This window comes from Pipistrellus kuhlii, unplaced genomic scaffold (genome assembly GCF_014108245.1).
Source record: "Pipistrellus kuhlii isolate mPipKuh1 unplaced genomic scaffold, mPipKuh1.p scaffold_m20_p_5, whole genome shotgun sequence".
NCBI classification, from domain to species: Eukaryota; Metazoa; Chordata; class Mammalia; order Chiroptera; family Vespertilionidae; genus Pipistrellus; species Pipistrellus kuhlii.
This window is the reverse complement of record NW_023425551.1, coordinates 317,202-339,101: the sequence shown is the minus strand read 5'-3', so window position 1 is coordinate 339,101 and position 21,900 is coordinate 317,202. Positions and strand designations below refer to the sequence as shown.

Below are 21,900 nucleotides of genomic sequence, written 5' to 3'. Positions count from 1 at the left end.
TTATTTTCAAGGCTGGCTTAAGTATAAATTTGTTTGTTTAAAACACTTGAAAAATTAGCCCTAACCGGTTTAGCTTAGTGGACAGAGCATCGGCCTGCGGACTGCAGAGTCCCGGGTTCGATTCTAGTCAAGGACACAAGCCTGGGTTGTAGGCTCGATCCCCAGTGAGGGGCGTGCAGGAGGCAGCTGCTCAATGATTCTCTCTCATCATTAATGTTTCTCTCTCTCCCTTCTTCTCTCTGAATTCAATAAAAATATTTATATAAAAAAAGAAAGAACTAGAAATAAATCTTCAAAGTATTTAAAAGTCAGTATGGCAGGTGCAGGGACAAGGCAGGACTGATGTTGGCCACTAACAAGCAGTATGGCTGCACTAGAGTGCACCCACAGAATGTCAATTATGTCTCCCTTCAGAACTAGCAATGAGATCACAACATAGTCATCAACCACAGAGAGATCTCCAAGTTATAGGCAAATGGGAAAATAAAAGTTGCAAACAAAATAAAACACTTGAAAAATTAAAGGATTTGTTTCATATTTTTAAAAAGGAAGGAAACGCCACACTCAGACCTCCACGAGAAGTGACACGTGGTGGACAGGGCGTGTCCCCAGCAGCAGTCCCTCGGGGCTGCCCCACCTCGCGCTTGCGCACGGCGGCGGGGCGGTGGGCGGGGCTTCCTGCGGCCCCGCCCACAGCGTGCTCGGGAAGGCTTTTCCTCACTCGCGGAGCGTCCGCCCACAGCTGCGCGTGAGGTGGCCCTGCGGCGGGATGAGTGCGGGCGCGGACCCCGTGGTCATCGTCTCGGCGGCGCGGACCGCCATAGGTGAGTGGCTGGAGGCCCGGCGCGGCGTCGGGGGCGCGGGCCCGGCGGGCCGCGGGGACCCCTGGGGCGCCCGGGACCCTCGGAACAAGGAGCCTCACACCTCCCTCCGCCCGGCAGACCCGCCCCTCCGCCCGGGCAGGACGAGTCCCTTCCGCCTGCTGATTGGCTGTCCGGGTAGAGCCACTGCGCCGTCCGGCCCTCCCATTGGCTGGCAGGAAGAGGCGCTCTCTCGCGAGCCCCTGATTGGCCGCCTCATCCAGTGGCCTCAGGGCGGGGTCGCTGGTGGTCGCGGGCCGCGGGCCGGGCTCTCGCAGGTGTTGGAGGGAAATGCCGCCGCCTTGGCCACCGCCGTGCGGTGGGGTCGCCCAACCCTCAGTCGCGCAAGAGGGCCGGCGTCTTTGGTGGGGAGTGGGCCAGCCCCTCTGACCGGAGACTGGGCCCAGGGCGGCCGCGGTGCACCCCGCTCCCCTCCCCGCTGGGCCCGGAGGGGCCGCGGGGGCGCCGGCCCCCACCGTGGGCGGCCCTTCACTCCCCCGCCTTCCCTTCTGTCCTAGGCTCCTTCAATGGTGCCTTGTCCACCGTTCCTGTCCATGACCTGGGCTCGACTGTCATCAAGGAAGCCCTGAGGCGGGCCGCCGTGGCCCCCGAAGAGGTGTCAGAGGTCGTGTTTGGACAGGTTTTGGCAGCAGGTACCTCCTCGGTGACCCCCAAAGAGGGTCATGTTTATAGAAGCAGTGCATCCACTCCCCCACACAAACTTTTGTTCTGGCCTCACAGCATCCTGCACATATTTGTCCCGAACCCCGAAGAAGCCTGGCCCACCCCCGCCCTGCCCTTTCATTCTGAAGAAGCAGGGCCAGCCTGGCACATGGGAGAGTATGCACGAACCTCTGTGTTTCCCTAAAGTGTCCCACATGCAGTAAGAAGGTAGCCAGCCCCTCTCCTGTGCACTGCACAAAAGCACTAACCACAGTGCCCTGAAGGCCCAGCACCAGCAGCCGCAGTAACCCCCGCTGTTTTCGTTATAACGTGTGGAGATGCGACAGGTGCCGAGGATAGGGCTCCCTCAAGGCAGGTGAGGTCCTCATCCTCATGATCTCACTTCTGAGCTGGGAAGACAGGTTGGCTTCACATGACTCCCATGCAGGATGAGTGAGTCACTCCTGGGACGGGCACGGGTAAGTCACCAGAGTGCTCCATTCTTCTGGTTCCCACCCAGTAATCCCTGCCAGTGCCTGGTGAGTAATTATAACTAGTCCCATGCTGAGTATAAACTCCAGTTCATACTAATCATTGGGAATGCTCACCAACAACCAACTTTTGTCCTTACCCCTTCTTAGACCCGATCCATTTTTCTGTGTATTTACTTTGTGGTTTTATAGTTTCTCTTCCCAGTTCTTTCTCCCCTTGTCCCTGTGGGCCTTCAGATGGAAGCACACTGGTTTCTCGTGAATGCAAGGCTTCAAATGTCTGAGTCCTGCCTCACACTGCCGACCTTCTTCACTCTGCCCTTCTTCCTTCCTACCCTTATGGCTCACACTTACTCAGTGACTGTAGAGTACTCAACTACTGGTTTTTCTCTTTATCTTTTTTTAATTAAATGTGGTTTTAATTGATGTTAAAGAGGGAGGAAGGGAGGAGAGAGAGAGAGAAACATTGATGAGAAAGATCAATCAGCTGCCTCCGTCACGCGCCCCCCCCCCCGCTGGGGATCCAGCCCTCAGCTGGGGCTTGTGCCCTGACCAGACTCGAACCAGCAACCTCTTGGTGCATGAGATGATGCTCAAGCCACTGCATGACGCCTGCCAGGCTGGTTACTTCTCTTTTCCACATCGCACCTCTGCAGTATCCCCACATTGCGGGCCTGCGTGGTGCTGGGCCTTTAAGGCAGCCTGATTAGTGCTTTCCTTTCACGCCCTCAGTTGGTTCTCTCAGTAAGGCTATTGGGCCCGTAGTATCTCCATCTCACAAATGAGCACATGAGATTTTGCGAGGTTAAGTAACTTATCCAGGATCCAGTTTGAAGACGAGCTGACTCTTCTACCACATCTGTCCTCCCGAAGCCTAGGTACTGTCTGCAGTCACATCACATATTTATTGAGCACCTGCGGTTCTCTGTCAGCTAGAAAAAAACATGTTTACATAAGATAGAAATCGTCATTCTCATGGAGCTCACTTTCTGATAAATGCCAGACTATTACTTATGTAACACTCATTTTTTAACTCTTAAGTACCTGAAGACAAGGATTATAAATAAATACATAAGAAACTTCTGAAGTTATTTACTTAAATGCATATGTAATTCATGTTGCTTAAAAAGCAGAAATCTTATGCCTAGCTGGTTTGGCTCAGTGGATAGAGCGTCGGCCTGCAGACTGAAGGGTCCCAGGTTCGATTCTGATCAAAGGCACATGCCCAGGTTGAAGACTCGATCCCCAGTGGAGGATGTGCAGGAGTTGGCTAATCAGTGATTCTCTCTAATTGTTTCTATCTCTTGTTCCCTCCCTCTCCATTTATCTCTGAAATCAATAAATTTATACTAATGAAAGCCTTAGGCCCTCATGTCTTCACAAGATAGCCACCCCATGTTGTCACAAGATGGCTGCCACGAGATGGCCTGCAGGAAAGGGGAGTTGGGGGTGACTGAGCCAGCAGGGGAGGAGTTAAGGTGAGATCAGGCTGGTAGGCAGAAGCACTTAGGGGCAGGCAGGCAAGTGAGTGGTTAGGAGCCAGCAGCACGGATTGTGAGAGGGATATTTGATGGGAGCCTAAACCTGCAGTCAGATATTCCCCGAGGGGTCCCAGATAGGAGAGGCTGCAGGCTGGGCTGAGGAATACTACTAACCCCCCTCCCCCCTTGCACAAATTTCTTTCACTGGGCCTCTAGTATATATAGAAAAAAAAAATCAGGAATCTATATATATATAAAAGCCCAAGTGACCTTTAAGACAGAATGACCAGAACGACCGGAACAACTGGTCAGCCAGCCGCAAGATGCGCACTGACCATCGGGACAGACACTCAATGCAGGAGCTGCCTCTGGTGGTTAATGTGCTCCTACAGCCAACCTCCTATGGCCCCAACCCCTAACCGCCCCAGGCCAACCTCCCATTGTCCCTCCCCGAAGCTGGCTGGCCTCCCTTAAAAGCTTTGATTGCTAGCCAGGCTGAGGGACCACATCCATGCATGAATTCTGCACTGGGCCTCTAAAATAATAGCCTTCTTTATTGACTAGTGTCTTATGAGTTTAATTTAGAAAATATTTCAATATTGTGTATATAACATTTTTTTTTTGCATCTACTCTTCACATCCAGCTAACCCCAGATTAATAACACTGATGAATATAATATCTACATTTTATCAGCGACCCATTTGCTAGTATTTTTCCCCCCCAGCAAACTCACCCAGGAAAGTTGCTAGGTGTGAGTATATCAGTAATTTCAAATAGAGTGACCGCTATATAAACACTGACCTTGTAACAGTGACTCCATCCCCTTTTCTAATACTTTGATTAAAGTGTGTGATATATTTCTTCCCATCCCCTGAAGGAACTCCCCACAGTTGAATTTGTCAGTTCTCATGTTGTACACAGCCTGTTACATAACCAGTTAACTGAGTTGTGAATATTATGGAAAGAAGTGCTTCTTATCAGAGATGTCCCTGTTTAGCCCTCTTTTCTTCCCTTGGGCTTAGCCATGATCACAGAAGCACAGGACCAGTGCCCATGTTCTGCCGTGTCTTTATAGGTGAGTGTGTGCCTACTCAAGCCCTATCAAAAGGTCAAGAAGACATTGCCTTCTAAGGGTACTAATGGCTTTGGAGAAGAGAGCTTATATCCATGGTATCTGTAGAACAGCACAGATAATAGTATTTCAGGGCTACAAAAATGTAGCATGTACATAGTTCTTTATTTTAAATAATTAAAAAAATTAATTTCAGAGAGGAAGGGAGTGGGAGAGCGAGAAGGAAACATCAATGATGAGAGAGAATCATTGATCAGCTGCTTCCTGCACACTCCCTACTGGGGATCGAGCCCACAACCAAGGCATGTGCCTTGACTGGAATTGAACCTGGAACCCTTCAGTCCACAGGCCGGTACTCTATCCACTGAGCCAAACCAGCTAGGGCGGGCCTTTTTGCCTCTGGTAGAGCTTGCCTTGGCAGGCAGGACACCCAGTTGCAATCATAGTGTCTCCTCCCAGTATGGTTTCTTTCTCTTTGATTGCTGAGAGGCCTCTGCTTCCCTTCTTCCAGGTTGTGGGCAGAATCCGGTTCGCCAAGCCAGTGTGGGAGCAGGGATCCCCTACTCTGTTCCAGCATGGTCCTGCCAGATGATCTGTGGTTCTGGCCTCAAAGCTGTGTGCCTTGCAGCCCAGTCGATCCAGTTAGGAGACTCCAGCATTGTGGTTGCAGGTGGCATGGAAAATATGAGCAAGGTAAGGCCTTCAGAGACAGAGCTCTCACCAATAAACCGTGTCCATGCACGGCAGGGTAAATTGATTCATTATCAGAGCTGGAACCGAACAGTAAACAGACAAAAAATTGATTCAATCTTGATCCCAACCTGAAAGTTAATTATTTTTCAAATTAGTTGGGAAATTGGGATTGAAGAAAAAGCTTGTCAACCAGTGTGATTAGAATAGAATGGCTTTCCTAAAATATTAACAAAACACACAATGTTTTCTGAATTAAACCTGTAACACTAGTTGTTGATATCCTTGGTCTTCAGTCTCTCTCATTGCGAGGAAAAGTCAGTGTTGCCATTTACCTTCCTGCACGTCACAAAGAGGAACCAGGGGCCAAGTTTTGTTTACCTTTGGGAGCTATGAAACAGAGAAGAGGACCGCTGAGCGGTACCCTTCTCTAACAAGCTTGCCAGGTGGGATTTGTTTCACCAGGTTCCATCCCGCAAACTGGCAATGACAAAGGAAAAGCTATAGCCCCTGCTTCCTACAGGCAGGTGAGTGGATGATCTGAGGATCTCCTAAGACGGGGCTGGGGAACCATTTTTTCTGCCAAAGGCCATTTGGGTATTTATAACACCGTTTGAGGGCCATACAAAATTATCAACTTAAAAACTAGCCTGCTGTGCACCAGCTGGTTTGGAACAGTGGGATTAGCATTGGCCCGCAGATTTGAGGGTCCCAGGTTTCAAGGGCACGTACCTCGGTTGTGAGCTCCGTCCCCCTGCAGGAGGTATCCAATCAGTGTGTCTTTCTCAGATCTCTGTTTCTCTATCTCTTCCCCTTTCCACTCTCTACCACTTTCTAAAAAAACCCATGGAAAAAATATCCTCAGCTGCGGATTAACAAACAAACAAAAATTAGCCTACTATATTTGGCCAGACATTTAATTAACTCACCTCTAATGCCTTGGCAGGGCCAGACCAAATGATTTTGGAGGCCTAATTCGGTCTGGGGGCTGGATGCTCCCCACCCGTGCCCTCGGCAGCAGGTCTGTTCAGCACAGCCATTGCTGAGGCCTCGGAAGGGGGAGGCAGGCCTAAGGTAGCAAAACCATCAGAGTGATTATGATGGGACCCTAGTAGTAACCTGTGTGGTACTATAGGAGGTGCTTTTATACAGGCAGTCACAGCAGCCCTAGAGGGTAGATGGTGTCATTGTTAATTTACAGTAAGTAAGCTGAGGTCCAGAGCCGGGATTCAAATAAGCTCTTCTGACTCCCAAGCCCTTCTCTTCTAGTACAGCTGCTACTGAGGTGGTGAGAGCAAAAGGGCGCCCTCACAGGAATCCTCCCGGTCAGTTCATTAGCAGCCTACTTCCTCCCGCTGTGGGCACTGCGCCTCCATCAGAAGGAGGAACACATGGTTCACATCAGCAAACTCTCGGATGAGCTCTCCATTTAACAGAGAGCTATTTGCATCTGGAAAGAATGAATGAGGTTCTTAAGGAAATAGGACACGGAAGAGAGAGGTTTGATGGGAAATGGAGATGGGTAGGTAGGAAAGTAACAGGCTCCCAGGAGTAGACAGGTGGAGCGGTTTCCTGATTCCAGGAGTTTTGGGGCCCTGAACCCAGGGAGAGGAGGCGGCTAGGCCAGAATTGGGGAGAAGGGTCACAGGGGGACTAGATGAGGGCTTAGAGATTACTGAGTAGTTAAGAGTGGAGTCCTGAGCAGAGGACTAGTGATAGCCAAGCCTAAATGCACTGGTATTTGTTTCCAGGCTCCTCACCTGGTTCACCTGAGGACAGGAGTCAAGCTTGGGGAAACACCGCTGACTGACAGTATTCTCCACGACGGACTCACAGATGCATTTCACAACTACCACATGGGCGTTACAGGTAAGGCGGGGGTAGCGGAGAACCTTTACTGTAGAAAGGTAACTCCCAGGGGCTTTCCTCAGGAGACCATATATCGTAAGAGAGCCACGTAAGTCCAAATCAGGGACATTTGGCAAAAGAACTGGCCCCTGCTTGTCTAAAACATCAAGGTTAAGAAACACAGATAATCTGAAGAACTCTTCCAAATAAAAAGAAATGGACAGTGAAATGCAGTGCATGATCCTGACTGGATCCTGGACTGAACAAATAAATTAGCTATAAAGAACCACACTGGCCGAAGCCGGTTTGGCTCAGTGGACAGAGCATCGGAGTGCGGACTGAAAGGTCCCGGGTTCGATTCCAGTCAAGGGTATGTACATTGGTTGTGGGCACATCCCCGGTGGGGGGTGTGCAAGAGGCAGCTGGTCGATGTTTCTCTCTCATCGACGTTTCTAGCTCTCTATCCCTCTTCCTTCCTCTCTGTGAAAAATCAATGAAATACATTAAAAAAAAGAAAAAAAAGAAAGAACAACACTGGGCCCTGGCCGGTGTGTGCAGTTGGTTGGGCAATATTCCATGCACCAAAAGGTTGATGGTTGGATTCCTGGTTAGGACACATGCGCTGGTTGGGGTCTCGATCCTGAGTAGGGGGAATGCAGGAGGTAGCTAATCGGTATTTCGTTTTCACATTGATGTTTCTTTTTCCCCTTCTCTTCCTCTAAAAATCAATAAAAATGTATTTTTTTTTAAGACACAATTGGGAAAAATGAAACTGGAATATGGACCAAGAATTAGATTGTATTGTATTGATATTATATTTCCTAATTTTGAAAGCTGTGGTTATGTAAGAAAATGGCCTTGTTTGTGGGGAAATACACTCTGAAATTAAAATTTAGGGATAAAGGAGCAGGATATCTAGAATTTTCAAATGGTTCAGAAAGAGAACGGTAAAACACTTGGGGCAAAATAGGCAATTAGGGAATCTGCATAGAGGAAATTTCTGGAAGTTTAAAATTATATAAAATGGAAAAGAGAGAGGAAGGAAGCAAAGAAAGAAAATGGCTTCTTGAGTCCCTGTGAGAATTTCATATTTATTGCCAGTGGGAGGCAAGATTGCAACAGAGCACTGTCCCAGAGCCTGCCAGCGAGCTGCTGGTGCTGGACGCTCAGTGCTTCTTTAAACGTGAGAAGCTTGAACTACCAAAAACGAGTTCCTGTAACTTTACATTTCGCTTTATCTGTTTTTTTCACAGCTGAAAACGTGGCCAAAAAATGGCAAGTGACTAGAGAAGATCAGGACAAGTTGGCAGTGCTGTCCCAGAATAGGACGGAGAGTGCACAGAAAGCCGGCCACTTTGATAAAGAGATTGTACCAGTGTCTGTGCCTTCTAGAAAAGGTGGGTTCAGGCCTGGCCAGCGTGGCCCAGTGGTTGAGTGTCGACCTATGAACCAGGAGATCACAGTTCAATTCCTGGTCAGGTCACATGCCCAGGTTGTGGGCTCAGTCCCTAGTGTGGGGTGTGCAGGAGCCAGCCAGTCAATGATTCTCTCATCTTTGATGTTTCTGTCTCTCCTTTTCCTTTTCTCCCTGAAATCAGTAAAAATATTTAGAAAAGGTGGGCACATAAATCATAATGATTTAAACATCAACACAGCTCTTTATAAAAATAATTTCCAAAAGAATCATATATGGGCCTTGTGTATAAATTGTGTCCTAGCCAAGTCTTTTCAGGCTAAAAGGTATCCCCTGGATGCCTCTGAATAGCTTGGGGTGATGGGGCAACGTTTATGGGGTGAGGAAGCATGGCAAGCTGTGCCAGCATTGAGACACCTGGTCCCAGTGTGCACACTGCTAGGTCGGTAGGGCCAGTTTCAGGAGAAACTAGAGCATTGACAGGTAGTGAGGCCACAGCTGACCTGTTAACAGGCTAATCTCAGAGGTGAACATTACTTCCTGTTGCTTCTGGTTCAGCTCATGTTTCTTGGGTGGATCTGTGGGTCCCTTTGCTTTTATTTAATATTAGAGTCTCAGCCCAGAGCATGAATTCATGCTCTGGTGGGGTCCCTCTGCCTGGTTGTCTGTCAGGGTGGGGGTGGGGACCACCAGCTGTGGGGAGCAACCCTGGGAGGTAGGCCAGCAAGCCAGTGGGGAGGGGCGCGTGACAGGTTGGCCAGACGGGGGTGTGGGAGGTAGGCTGGCCAGGGGGAGGGGCCACAGGAGGTTTGTTGTGGGATCGCACTGACCACCAGAGGGCAGCTTCTGTGTTGAGCACCTTTCTCTTGGTGGTCAGTGTGTGTCATAGTGACTGGTTGACCAGTTGTTCTGGTCGTTTGGTCATAATGGTCGCTTAGGGTTTTTTTTTTTGTTTTTTTTTTGCTTAGGCTTTTATATATATAGATCAAGTCCAATTCTCATAGCAATGAACTGACATCCCTATGTCCAGCCCTTGGGAGGTTGGCTTTCACACTCCTCAATCCAGTACTCTGTCAGCAGCCAAGTCCTGTGCCTCAAAATGCCTCACGACTATTAGTGTCTATAAAATGTCTAAACATAACAATAATTTTTATTAGTGTGCATACTTTTCTGAGTAGAATGAAAGTTCCTTTTAAATGAACCTTTTCTTCAAATATGAATCATCATGAGTCAGGTCTTAGGAACCCACCATTCGTAGCATGCTGCCACCTCTGACCTAACCTCAGGACATTTGTTTTCCTTTTCAGGTCTTATTGAAGTTAAAGCAGATGAGTTTCCTCGCCATGGGAGCAACATAGAAGCCCTGTCTAAACTCAAGCCTTACTTCCTTACGGATGGGACAGGAACAGTGACTCCAGCTAATGCTTCCGGTTAGGGGAACATTTTTACTTGATTTTAGAGAGGAAGTGGGGAAGACATGTTGTTCCACTTATTGATGCATTCACTGGTTTCTTTTTATATATATATATTTTATTGATTTTTTATAGCGAGGAAGAGAGATAGAGAGCTAGAAAGATCGATGAGAGAGAAACATCAATCAGCTGCCTGCTGCACACCCCCCACTGGGGATGTGCCCACAACCAAAGTACATGCCCTTGACTGGAATTGAACCCGGGACCCCTCAGTCCGCAGGCCAACGCTCTATCCACTGAGCCAAATTGATTTTGGCCACTGGTTGCTGCTTATATAAGTGCCCTGACCAGGGATAAAACCAGAACCTTGATGTATTGGGATGAGGCTCTAACCCAGTGGTCCATTGACCACCGGTTGGTGACCACTTTTCTAACCAACTGAGCTACCCGGACAGGGCCAGATTAGGTTTTCTGAAGGACAGTTGGGGAATCCCATCTTCTGGTAATTCTACCAGGTTAACACCTTTTTTCTTTATTTCATTACTATACATGTTATTCTAAAACCTTGTTTTAGCTGCTTTTAGTTCTGTATATTTGGTCATTGGTTTTTCCATACTTGATTAGAAGCTTACTCTATATGTACTGAATGGATTTGCTTTACCAATATCCTAACTTAAGGAATCCCAGTTTGTCTACTATCTTTGTACTTTTCCAAAAACAGAATCTGTTGTCAGTATTCTCCTGGGAAGTTGTAGCTATTTCTTCCATTTCTTTTTGTTTTCCTCCCCTCCCCCCATTTTAATCTTCCCACTTTCCCACTGGAATGATTTGTGATTATGTCTTATTGCCTAACTTACATTTCAAAGTACACTGTGTAGTGTGAAATATGGCAAACGGCTTTTGACAAGATGTGTTCATAATTTAACTCACGTCTTCAGCCGTTGGAGAAAGTAAAGAGGAACACTACTGAAGTCAGTGAGCTACGTGAGATGAAGACGTGGTGTTTTGCAGGAATAAATGATGGTGCTGCAGCTGTGGTTCTGATGAAGAAGTCGGAGGCGGAGAGCCGTGGGCTGACACCTTTAGCAGAGATCGTCTCCTGGTCACAAGTGGGCGTGGAGCCTTCCGTTATGGGGACAGGGCCAATCCCAGCCATAAAGCAAGCTGTGAGTTTACTTCTGTCACCCCCGTCCTCTGCTGTTACTTTACCTCTGAAGGACCAGACCACTAACCTGCAATTGCATATTAAGGTCTGCCTTCTCCACCTGCCCAGATCCTTTCCACTCCCAACAGCCAAGATTGAGCTTTACTTTCAGGTTTATTCCCACCAGGTTTCGTTTGTAGTGTTTCTTTCCCTTTCATAAGTCTTCCAGTTACCCTTAAATGAGCCCATCCGTTCCCTTGCCTATTTTCCTTACACAAAGGGCAGCCCAGAACATTTGGATCAAGGGGAATGGATGCTGTGTCCCCTCCCCTACACGGCAGATGTTACCGGTTCAAGATTTAACCCTTTGCACTCCACTGTCCCCTCTCAGGGGACATCGGAATTCTAGCATATCACTCGGATGTCCCCTCTCAGGGGGGACATTGCAGTTTATTAGTGATTACGGGGAATTAATTCAACGCACGTGTCCGGTGCAAAGTAGCGTCAAGTAGCTGGTAGCCAATGTCCAGAATGGCTCGGAGTGCGAAAGGTTAAGATTGTTTAGAATTTCACTAGGCTGATGTAGCAGCCCCAAATGGCAGTTTTCCGAGACCCTTCAGTATCGCATGTCCTTTTTAATGTACAATGAAGAATGGTGCCACCCGTTTTTAGACCTCTCCCATCAACCTTCCCTTTAGGTTGCAAAAGCAGGCTGGTCACTGGAGGATGTGGACGTGTTTGAAATCAACGAAGCCTTTGCAGCCATCTCAGTTGCAATAACTAAGGAACTTGGATTGAACCCAGAGAAGGTAAACTTCAGCAGCCCTTCCTGAGAGCTTGCAGAGGAGCATTCACAATGCAGTTTACAATTGTAAACAGCAAAACACACGGAGCGTGGTTAGATCAAGTCCCAGGCATTGGCCATCTGGTAGTAACTGGTGGGACTGCAGGTTCATGTACCCGGTTGCTTCCCAAGGCGAAAACCCTAGACTGCATTAGTTTACTTCAAACGTATCAGGGCTCCAAAAAAATGTCAAATGCAGGAACAGGCAAGTTAGGGTAGGTACATAAGGGCATAAGTCAGAGAGGGTAGCTTACTGGTATAACTTTAAGAGGGAAAAGGTACTAGTTTAGGATTTTAGCTCTCCATCTACAGAATGACAAGTCTTCTTTCCCTTCAGGTCAACAGTCAAGGAGGGGCCATAGCCCTGGGCCACCCTCTCGGGGCGTCTGGCTGCCGGATCCTTGTCACCCTGTTACACACGATGGAGCGCAAGGGTGGGCGCCGTGGGGTCGCTGCCCTATGCGTTGGGGGTGGGATGGGGATAGCAATGTGTGTTCAGAGAGGGTGAATCTGCTGAACTGAACTTGAACCTCATTCATTTCTACTAATAAGGCACTAATGTGTGAAATCAGGACCAAGGTGAGGGTGGGAGCCATCTTCCACTTCACAAGAACCCAGGGTTTGACAGCGGGTACTTTTAATGTGTAACACGCAAGGTACAAGACAATGAAATGCATTGTACAGTGGTATAAATAAATCGGTCAGTCATCAAGGGCTCCTGAGTGAACAGCATCTTCATACCCTCCATGCTTATCATCTTTGCTTTCTGGATGCAATTTAATAAGATCATCAATTCGAAGAATGGTAATTGCAGCTTCTGTTGCAAACTTCAAACTTTTAACTTTAACTGCAGTTGGTTCAAACACTCCTGCTTGTTTGTTGTCTCGAGGTTTACCATTAACCAGATCAAGACCAATCCTGCAATTTAGAAAGAAATAAAATCGATTAAGTGACTTCTTAACATATACCCATCCTATCCCTTTAATACTTAAGTAGTTCTTTATGAATTAATAAACATGAGCACAAAAAGTTGAGGAGAAGCCCTTAATGGCAGTAAAGCTATAAAAACCATCACTGTATTATTATAAAGCGGTTGTGTAAAGATGGGTATAGATCGCCCCAAAATAATACCCTGCGTTCCTCTAATGCAGTGGTCAGCAAACCCATTGGTCAACAGCGCGGCAAACCATGGCTCTCAGACAGTTTGCCGATCACTGCTCTAGTGGGTCATCCTGCAGGTAAAGGGAGTACCCAGAGAGGCGAGGAGGGGTTAGTACAACCAAGACACATCAATGCTAATAAAACCACCAGAAAACACCTGGTATATCGGATATACAGAGGACAAGGAAAAAGACAGGGAAACTGTACTTACCACTTCAGATTCTTGCGTTCGGGGTTAACTTGAGCCTCATTGTGAAAAGCTCTTAACTTTGCAACCAGATCAGTGGAGTCCTGGGCAGCATTCACTGCCAGTGTGTTGGGAATAACGAGAAGAGAGCGTGCAAACTCTGCAATAGCCAGCTGTTCCCGAGAGCCCTGGAAGAGACAGCGGGGCCTCAGGAGAGGGGGAAAGGGCTCGGCTCACATGAGGGGCATTAAAACGCTGGGACGCTCTGCGCGCTGCCGGGGAAGGAAGCGGGTCAGGTGCTCTTACCATGCTGGTTGCGTAGTTTTCCAGGTATATGGAAAGGGCCGCTTCCACAGCACCCCCACCCGGCACCACAGACTTGGACTCCAAAACTCTCTTCACCACACAAATGGCGTCATGTAAAGAGCGCTCCATCTCATCACACATGTAGTCGTTTGCCCCACGTAAGATAATTGATGCAGATGTGCGAGCCTTAGTACTATTGAAAAATGAAGGGAAACTCTTAAAACACTTTTCTCAGAAGTCTGCCAGACATTTACTTTAAGCACTGTGATTAAATCCTGCTTACATAAGGAAATATGTCTAGACCATGCATGCAGAAGAGATGAAATGGTTACTCCATCTCAATTGACAGTGGTCTAATGTTGTTTTATCCCATGCGTATAACTGCTCATACCACTGAAAAGACTACAGCAGCAAATAAATGGGAAGGCGTCTGTTTTTACTCATTAATAAACGTCTATGTAGTTTTAAAGTTTACAAAGTAAGCTCCTACTTTTTTATCAGGATCAGTTCATCATCACAAATTCTCTCCTGTACCACTTCTTCTGCTTGCCCCAGCATCGCCGCCTCAAAGGTTTCCTCGCCTTCCAGATTGGCCAGGCTTGACACAATGCTTGCTATTAAGTAATTACAAAGATATGTAAACACAATTTGCCCACAAACATTTTCATATCCTGTCTTAGATCCAGAAACATGAAAAAGCGATGCATAAATGCCAGTTTAAGATTTACACTTAGGCAGCAGACATGGACTGTCATTCTGAGATTAAGAAATTCAATAAATTAAACTTTCCCAATTATATGAAGAATGGCTCTATCAGTATATTTTCAGTACCAATCATTACAGGGAGGAGTAAAAGGAAAAAGGGTTGTTTTTTTGAAGCTGCTTAATACCCCCATGTAAAGAGCCAAGGTCAAGTACAGGAACATGGGACATCACACCTGAGAGCTGGCGGAAGACATACCTCCAGAAGCTTTCGCAATGCGCTTAAGGTCCTTTTTTAAAACTCTTCTGACTGCCATTGCGCCAGCTTCCACAAAATACTTCAGACACATGTCGTCAATTCCACCAGTGGTGAGGATAACGTTGGCTCCAGTTGCCAGGATCTTCTGGATTCGTTCCTTGCTGATGTCTGATTCTCTACAGATAAAGTATTTGCCTTGTAAGCCAAAGTTACCTCCTTTCATGTAACAAAGCTTTTAAGTTCCATAAGTATTTTTCACAAAATAACTGCAGATTAAGTTTTATTACCTACTCTTTCCCTTTTATGACCAGAATTTAAACCAGTCCAATTTACATAGAAGTTCCAGGCATTAAAAATTCCACTTAGCGCCCCCCCACCCCCATTTGAATATCTAACCAAGAAATGTGATTAGAAAGGAAAATGCCCCAGCCTTCAATGATCTGGCAAGCTGTCAACCACATTTCATGGCCAATGCTACCACAAGTACAATACAGAGATCACAAGGCACACGGAGACAGAAATCCATCCTGGCGGATGGGACAAGAAAAGCTTGAAGGTCTGGAGTCGAGGGTTCCCGCGTTGAAATTGGAGGCAGGACCAGAAAATAAAGAACCCTGTAGGGTGATTACATGCTTCATCTTTTAAAATTAGTAAGTGCAGCATCAAATCTGTTTTCAAGAGGATCCCCTGACGTCAATGTGGACACCCTACTGAGGGCAAGAGGCCATCACTGGAGATACAGATGACTGGGGGAGAGAGGAAAGTTCAGCTTAGGTAACAGAGGTTTAGCCACTGACTCCGCAGGCAAGATGAGAAAGTAAGTTGTTTTCAACAACATGAGTTGAAGACCCTGTGTTATTTAGGATATGCTTCCAGGAGGCAGGCAGACAGGTATGGAAAGCACAAACTCTGGGAAGGAGTCAATATATAGGCAAATGAAGGATTTCACTCACCATTCAAAGAAGAGTGGTTAAGATAATTGAAAGAATTCTTAAAATGAATTAAATATTAACCTCAAAATAAACCTATTTGTAAATACTGAACAAATACTGCATGCCAGAAACTACTAAACACGTGAGGCTACGAAGCCAAGGAAATCATTCAGTCTTCACCTTCAGAACTTACAATCTAAGACATACAAACAAACTATGCTAAGCCCCAGGAAGACAGGCACAGAAAGGCACAGTAGAGTAAAATTTAGATTGAGGGATAAAAAGCAGCTTCTTTGAGATTGACCACTTAAAGAGCAAGTAAAAAATGAAGACACTCCTAGCTGGTCTGGCTCAATGGATAGAGCATCAGCCGACAGACTGAGGGGTCGCAGGTTCGATTCTGGTGAAGGGCACATGACCAGGTTGTGGGCTCCATTCCCAGTAAGGGGCGTGCAGGAGGCAGGTGACCGATGGTCATCTCTCATCGATGTTTCTCTTTCCCTTCTCCAAAATCAATAAAAGTATATTTAAAAAAATTAAAAAGAGGTAGGCAGAGGGAGCAGCATTGTAGGTCCTGTGGAGGGAGTTGGGAATCCTATTCCCTGGTGGCTAGCCTGAATGTAAGGAACGTGTGGGTATTAAAAAGGTGCTGGTCGTGACGTGATGGGAGGGACCTGGTTGCCATGGGGAAGCAGGGATGAAAGTGACTGGTGTGTGTGCTTCTGCAACAGTCTGAGTAAGAGAATGCAAATGGAAAATAGATGAACTTGAGATTTGATTTGAAGATGGAAATCAAGGTCTTAGTGAAAAAGTATTGAGAGAAAAAAAAAAGAAAAAAAGTTAAGGATTCTTTAGGATTCTTTCTTAGTTTTCTGGCCAAGTAGAGGGGCTCCCATCATCAAAATAATCAAGAGTAGCCAAAACCGGTTTGGCTCAGTGGATAGAGCGTCGGTCTGCAGACTGGAAGGTCCCGGGTTCAATTCTGATCAGGGGCATGTACATTGGTTGTGGGCACCGGATACAGATGAGGCAGTCTCACAGAGCCACTCCACACTCCAAGCGTCTCAAGAAAGAAGTAGTCAAAGGCTCGATCAAGGTCAAGTGAAGGTTGAACATGCCTGTCTAGTGAGTATCAGTCACCAGTGAGCTGAGCAAGCGGGTCTCCACTGGAGAACAAGCTGTAAAAGGCGTAATAAAGTGCCAGGAAACAGTTTTGTGTAAACCACTCTTGAGACACCTGGCTGTCAAGAGTGGGAATGGAGGAGGAGGAACTGGAGCAAATTGTGTGAGCTACAAGTGAAATCTGGAAAGGAACGAACAGTAGAATTCATAGTTGAAGACACAGATGAGAAAGAATTATATATAAATGAAGCAACGCTCTAAGGCAGAATGCAACAGAATCTGGAACATTTACCGTAGGGAGGGAATCGCCTTAGACAGAAGGAAGGAGGAAAGGCGTTATGCAGTCACTTTGAACATGTCAGCATACCTCTGTCTAATCTGGTCCAGGTTCTCAGGGTCTGTAATGAGCACCTGCACACCAAGCTTCATTTTTGTTTTCTGCAGGCTGAAGTCAAGGCAAGCAATTTTTGCATTAACTATTCTCTTGGGCATGCCTATAATTGAACATAGTATTAGATTCTTTCACAGTAACTATTAACAACATTTCATTTTATACTCCTAGCCATAAAGCGTAAAGTATGTCATATGTAAACACAAATTTCAATTTTATAACATTTTTATGGCACAAGTACTTTCTTCTAACTTGCATTTTTCCTACGTTACGTGCTTAAGTTACTAAAGAGAAACTGACAATGTGATGTACAATTCCTTAAAGAACAGTAAGTGCCCAGCTTGGATAGTTCATCTGAAGATGGAACAGTAAGCAGGCCACACAGAGCTAATTTCACCCTCCAGTCCTCCATCATGTGACCAAATCCGGAGCCTTACCCTGAGAGCCCGCCACGCAGTTGAGTGCATAGCCACTGATGAGCACACTCTCCATCTGGCTTCTCCCGTGTGCTTTCAGAACATTGATGGAATTGACTGGATAGCGGGCCTGACCTCTGAGATCCGTGTACTTAATAGCAAGTACGGCATCTACCACCATACTAGCGAAGAAATCACCGTCTCTAAGGCGACAGTTAAGGAGAACAAGAGACTGGGAATAGAGAACAAGTAAACACAAAAATCAAGGATAACTCAAAGGCACTTCCCTTTTGCAACCTCATCAAGAAAACAAACAAGGAGCATTTACCACCACTTGCAATTCATACTCCCTTTACACTGCATATTACCGCCCCTAAAACAGCAGGGGAGGAAACCGGCAATTTCAAAACGGCACCACCTGGCATGAAACTAACTCAAGTTCTTTCTTTAAAAAAAGCCCAAACTGGCGTGGACCACCACAGGATACATTCCGATGATTTTGGATGACATGGATGTTTTAGCAGCATTAGTCAGGCAATCTCTTCCAAGTTCATCCGTGTTAATAATTAGGTTTTCACTGATATAACGCACTGCTTCCCTGTTTAAAGTGTGGGGGAGAAAACAATTACAAATTAATCCACAATTCAAACTTTTGTTTTACTAGAGTGTCCAAATGTCACAGGCACCAATGTTCTGTCCCGCCATTTCATATAGGAGGAGGGCACAAATAGATCCTCCCTCTTCAGATCATGGCAATTTTAATCTATCCCATAAGCATAGCCACCAAAATCTACTAGGAGAAAATGTGGTAGTCAAACGGGAATGGAGATACTGGCTCTACTTCAAATATCACTTAAATGCTAAAATGTAACTTTTAAAAAATAAAATGTAGTCATTAATGAAAACATTTAAACATAGTTTGCAATTCTACCAAATGATATAAAATTGTCTCTGAATGCAAACAATCTTACTTGCAAGCAAGTCGATAGCCACTAATAACTGACGTGGGATGAATTTTCTGTTTGACTAGCTCATCCGCGTTTTTTAGAAGTTCCGCGGCAATAATAACCTGTTGAGAAAACATTCATGGCTGTAATATTAGTCTCACACTCTGTGCAGTGTGTATGTAAAAGCAGCAAAATGACCAGATATTAACCAGAACTGTGATGGCAGTAAATGAGTAACTGATCAGAAACCTGAAAAGTATATAACTCTACTCAGTGTTTCATATGCAAATGGCCAAAATCAAGAAAAATGTTCTGGCTGATATATTAGTTCTGCAGTACAACAGTCAAAGACTACACATCCATTATTTTTACAGATTAAGTGTCCAACAGATACTAAGAGTCTGGCTACTCAAATGGCCTTTAATATTTTAAGTTATTTGGCTTATTATAAAAATCATTTAAGGACACTAAAAATATTTTTTTGATTAAAAAGACTTCAGCCCATTCGAAACTAGTTTGGTTCAGTGGATAGAGCGTCAGCCTGCGGAATGAAGGGTCCCGGGTTTGATTCTGGTCAAGAGCATGTACCTTGGTTGCGAGCACATCCCCAGTATGGGGCGTGCAAGATGCAGCTGATCAATGACTCTCCTCGATGTTTCTAACTCTTATCTCTCTACCTCTCTGTAAAAAATCAATAAAATATATTTAAAAAAAGAAAAGAAAAAAAGACCTCAGCCCAGCCAGCATGGCTCAATGGTTGAGGGTTGACCTATGAAGCAGGTCAGGGTTCGATTCCCAGTTAGGGCACTCGTCCTGGTTGCTGTGGGCTTAATCCCCAGTGTGGGGTGTCCAGGAGGCAGCTGATCCAGAATTCCTTCTCAGCTCTGATTATTTTCTCTCTCTCCCTCCCTCCCTCTCTAAAATCAATAAAAATATATTAAAAATAAAACGACTTCAAAAGTACTGCTTCTTTTGGGGGAAATAATAATTTTAAGACCATTTTTATTATAACAGGTAGGGACCATTCTTTCATGGCTTATAGTTTAATTTAAAAATGCAAACATTTCCCCACACTATACATTGTTTCTTTAGAGTAAATTGTTTCTATATCAATGTGCTCCATGCTCTCCAAATTTATAATACTGATTACACTCCCATTTTTAACTCATGAGATTGCCTTGCCAGCATTTAAAATATAAAAGGGTCTTGTTTTTACAAACTGGTGGAATATTTTCTTTAGAAATTTCTAAGTCTCAGGTTGTGACGGGACCATATTGAGATATCTTTTAAGTTTCTTCTTTACTTAAAGGGTACAACTAGCTATAACCATCAGTTTTTCAAGTTTTCTTTCAGAATCACCCCCATTGTTTCCCCCTCTTAAGTAACTTATTTTTAACTCAGAAGCAAATAACTTAGTATGGTTCTCTTTCTGACAACCTGACATAGGAAAGAGAGTCTTCAGCCATCTACCCAGACTACCTACCACGGAGGTAGTTCCATCTCCCACTTCTTTGTCTTGCAGGTCAGCTAGCTCACAAAGAACTTTAGCTGCAGGATGCTCCACCTCCAGTAACTTCAGGATGGTCGCACCATCATTAGTAATGGTGATATCCTAAGAAATTTGCAGGGAAGGGGGGGAAAAACACAATCACCTACAGAAACAGGACATGCTCTCATTAACACAACCACATTATGACATCCGTTCTTCCTTACCCCTTCCAATACAAGGAATTTATAACAAATCATTTAAGATCGCATTAACTTAAAGAAACAAACAAGTAGCTGAACTTACACCAATATCATCCACCAACATTTTATCCAAGCCAACAGGTCCAAGAGAACTCTTTACAATATTGGCAATAGAAGCTGCAGCCATAACTATAGAAATGAAATAACGAGAATTAGGAAAACCCACTACTTCAAAGGACAATTTCAGCTTCAAAGTAGTAAATGGTACCCAAAAACCTCTGAAATTTCCAAATGCACACATCTGTCCTCATCACTTAAAATAAAAAGGTAATCTGATTATAATTTGGATTCTGTCACCTCATATAGAAAAAGGAAAACTAGCAAGTTTTTCTCTTTTTAAAAAGTCCTATTAAAATCAACAGTTTATGTCTGTGAATTAAAAGTGGGAATCTGACTTTACTGCAAATTCATCCAAGACCAAAATTAATCATCAATCATGTCTTAGAAGTGTTAGCGCTCTCAAAAGGAGCTCACCAGCAAACGCTTACTTGGAAGCCATGGTTAGTAGAAAAAGTTCATTGTTAGGGTCGCTTATGCCAACATCCAACGAACCCCCCCGGCTACTTTTACTGTCAGTGACGGTGGGTAAGAACGAGCTCCGGCCCCCGGCCCCTGCGGACAGCCGCTGGGTACAGCGGGCGAGTCACAGAAACTGCAGCCATTGCTCATCAGTAAACCCGGCGAGCAGCGGGAACTCGTCTTTTCTGTTCCTGGTCCCGACCCGAGGCCTTGTTGAGGTTGAGAGATCCGCTCCTCGTGGTCAAACCGGAACCAGAGGGGGACCCACAGCAGCCACTCCCCCCGGCGCGGGTCTCCAGCACCGGCCGCGCCCCGCCCAGAAGCCCCGAACCCGCCGGGCAGGTTACGCCGCCCACCCGGAGCCTATCTGGGGGGAGAAGGGAAGCAGGAGGGGCGCAACGCCGGCCCCGGCGGGAGGGCTGCGGGAGCCTCCGCCTCGCCCAGCGGAGGCCTCGCCGGTCCTTACCGTTCTGGGAGCGGATCGCCTCCCCTGTGCTGCGGTCCCCGAACACGGACAACGGCCCCTCCATCTTGGCGGCGGGGCACTCCTCGGGCTTCCCTTACACCGCGGACAGCGAGCGAGGGTTCCTAGGCCCAGCGGCGGGCACACCAGCGGCAGCGGCAGCACAGCGTGGCCCGGGCCGCGCGATGCCGCAGGGAATGCTGGGCACCCCACTCCACCTCTGCCCCGCCCACCGGCCCCTCAGCGCCTGCGCCGCCGCCGCGGGGCAGGACGGGAAAGAGAGAAGGGGCGGGGAGAGACGCGTCGTTGTGTAGGAAGTGAGGAACCGGAAGGGCGGGCTCATCACTTTTGCCCAATTAGAGGGCGAATAAGAAGGGCGCGATGGTAGAGCGGAAGTCAGGTTCTTGCATCGCGAGCGGAAATTGCTCGAGTGCGCGTGCGCGTTTGCACATTCTAGTGCCTTCTAGAAGAGGCGGTTCACGTGTGTGTGGGGGTGGAGCCTGGAGTGTGACGGGAGGCGGAGGGCGGGCCCTTCTTAAAGGTAGAGCGGGCCGCTGGGCCACTCTGGCGAGTTTGTACCGGCGATTGTTTTCCATCGCACAAGCTGGAACCGCAGCACACCCAGAAGTGTAGTTTTGCTTATTTGACTCACATTGGACAGCTATTGTTGTAGTGGCTATTGTTTCGACTTCGGAAGAGAGGCCAGTGCTCCTGATTAAAGAGTCAGCTATTGCATGTTTTAAAAATGACTGGTTTATACAGTGAATGTTTTCCTAGTTCTCCTTACACGTGGGAACTTGTTTGGAGAGCACCCGGCAAGCCGCAG

General features: G+C 46.5%; 2 protein-coding genes and 2 non-coding genes across 6 annotated transcripts; 1 reads left to right on the top strand and 3 right to left on the bottom strand.

Annotated features, from left to right (window-relative positions):
• The first annotated feature begins 679 nt into the window (after positions 1 to 679).
• ACAT2 (acetyl-CoA acetyltransferase 2) lies at positions 680 to 12,617 on the top strand. 2 transcript variants are annotated; one of them, XM_036415013.2, is made up of 9 exons: positions 680 to 824; positions 1,379 to 1,513; positions 5,080 to 5,261; positions 7,010 to 7,127; positions 8,360 to 8,503; positions 9,828 to 9,950; positions 10,944 to 11,098; positions 11,775 to 11,885; positions 12,258 to 12,617. In XM_036415013.2, the coding sequence occupies exons 1-9, from the start codon at positions 770 to 772 to the stop codon at positions 12,426 to 12,428; spliced, it is 1,194 nt and encodes a 397-aa protein (XP_036270906.1). In that variant the 5' UTR covers positions 680 to 769; the 3' UTR covers positions 12,429 to 12,617. The 2 variants fall into 2 exon arrangements, with proteins under 2 accessions (XP_036270906.1, XP_036270907.1); XM_036415014.2 differs by lacking the exon at positions 12,258 to 12,617 and adding an exon at positions 11,950 to 12,054 and having other exon boundaries at positions 11,775 to 11,918.
• Positions 12,547 to 21,274, bottom strand: TCP1 (t-complex 1). Of its 2 annotated transcripts, XM_036415011.2 has the most exons (12): positions 21,078 to 21,274; positions 20,136 to 20,221; positions 19,827 to 19,955; positions 18,368 to 18,465; positions 17,884 to 17,994; positions 17,418 to 17,599; positions 16,957 to 17,083; positions 14,536 to 14,711; positions 14,065 to 14,188; positions 13,575 to 13,767; positions 13,293 to 13,456; positions 12,547 to 12,838 (listed from the first exon to the last, which is right to left on the bottom strand). In XM_036415011.2, the coding sequence occupies exons 1-12, from the start codon at positions 21,139 to 21,141 to the stop codon at positions 12,622 to 12,624; spliced, it is 1,671 nt and encodes a 556-aa protein (XP_036270904.1). In that variant the 5' UTR covers positions 21,142 to 21,274; the 3' UTR covers positions 12,547 to 12,621. The 2 variants fall into 2 exon arrangements, with proteins under 2 accessions (XP_036270904.1, XP_036270905.1); XM_036415012.2 differs by lacking the exon at positions 19,827 to 19,955.
• LOC118706227 lies at positions 13,866 to 14,000 on the bottom strand. Its single transcript, XR_004983950.1, has one exon. It is a non-coding gene; the product is annotated as a small nucleolar RNA SNORA20 (small nucleolar RNA).
• LOC118706240 lies at positions 18,084 to 18,220 on the bottom strand. Its single transcript, XR_004983959.1, has one exon. It is a non-coding gene; the product is annotated as a small nucleolar RNA SNORA29 (small nucleolar RNA).
• Positions 21,275 to 21,900: the final 626 nt, after the last annotated feature.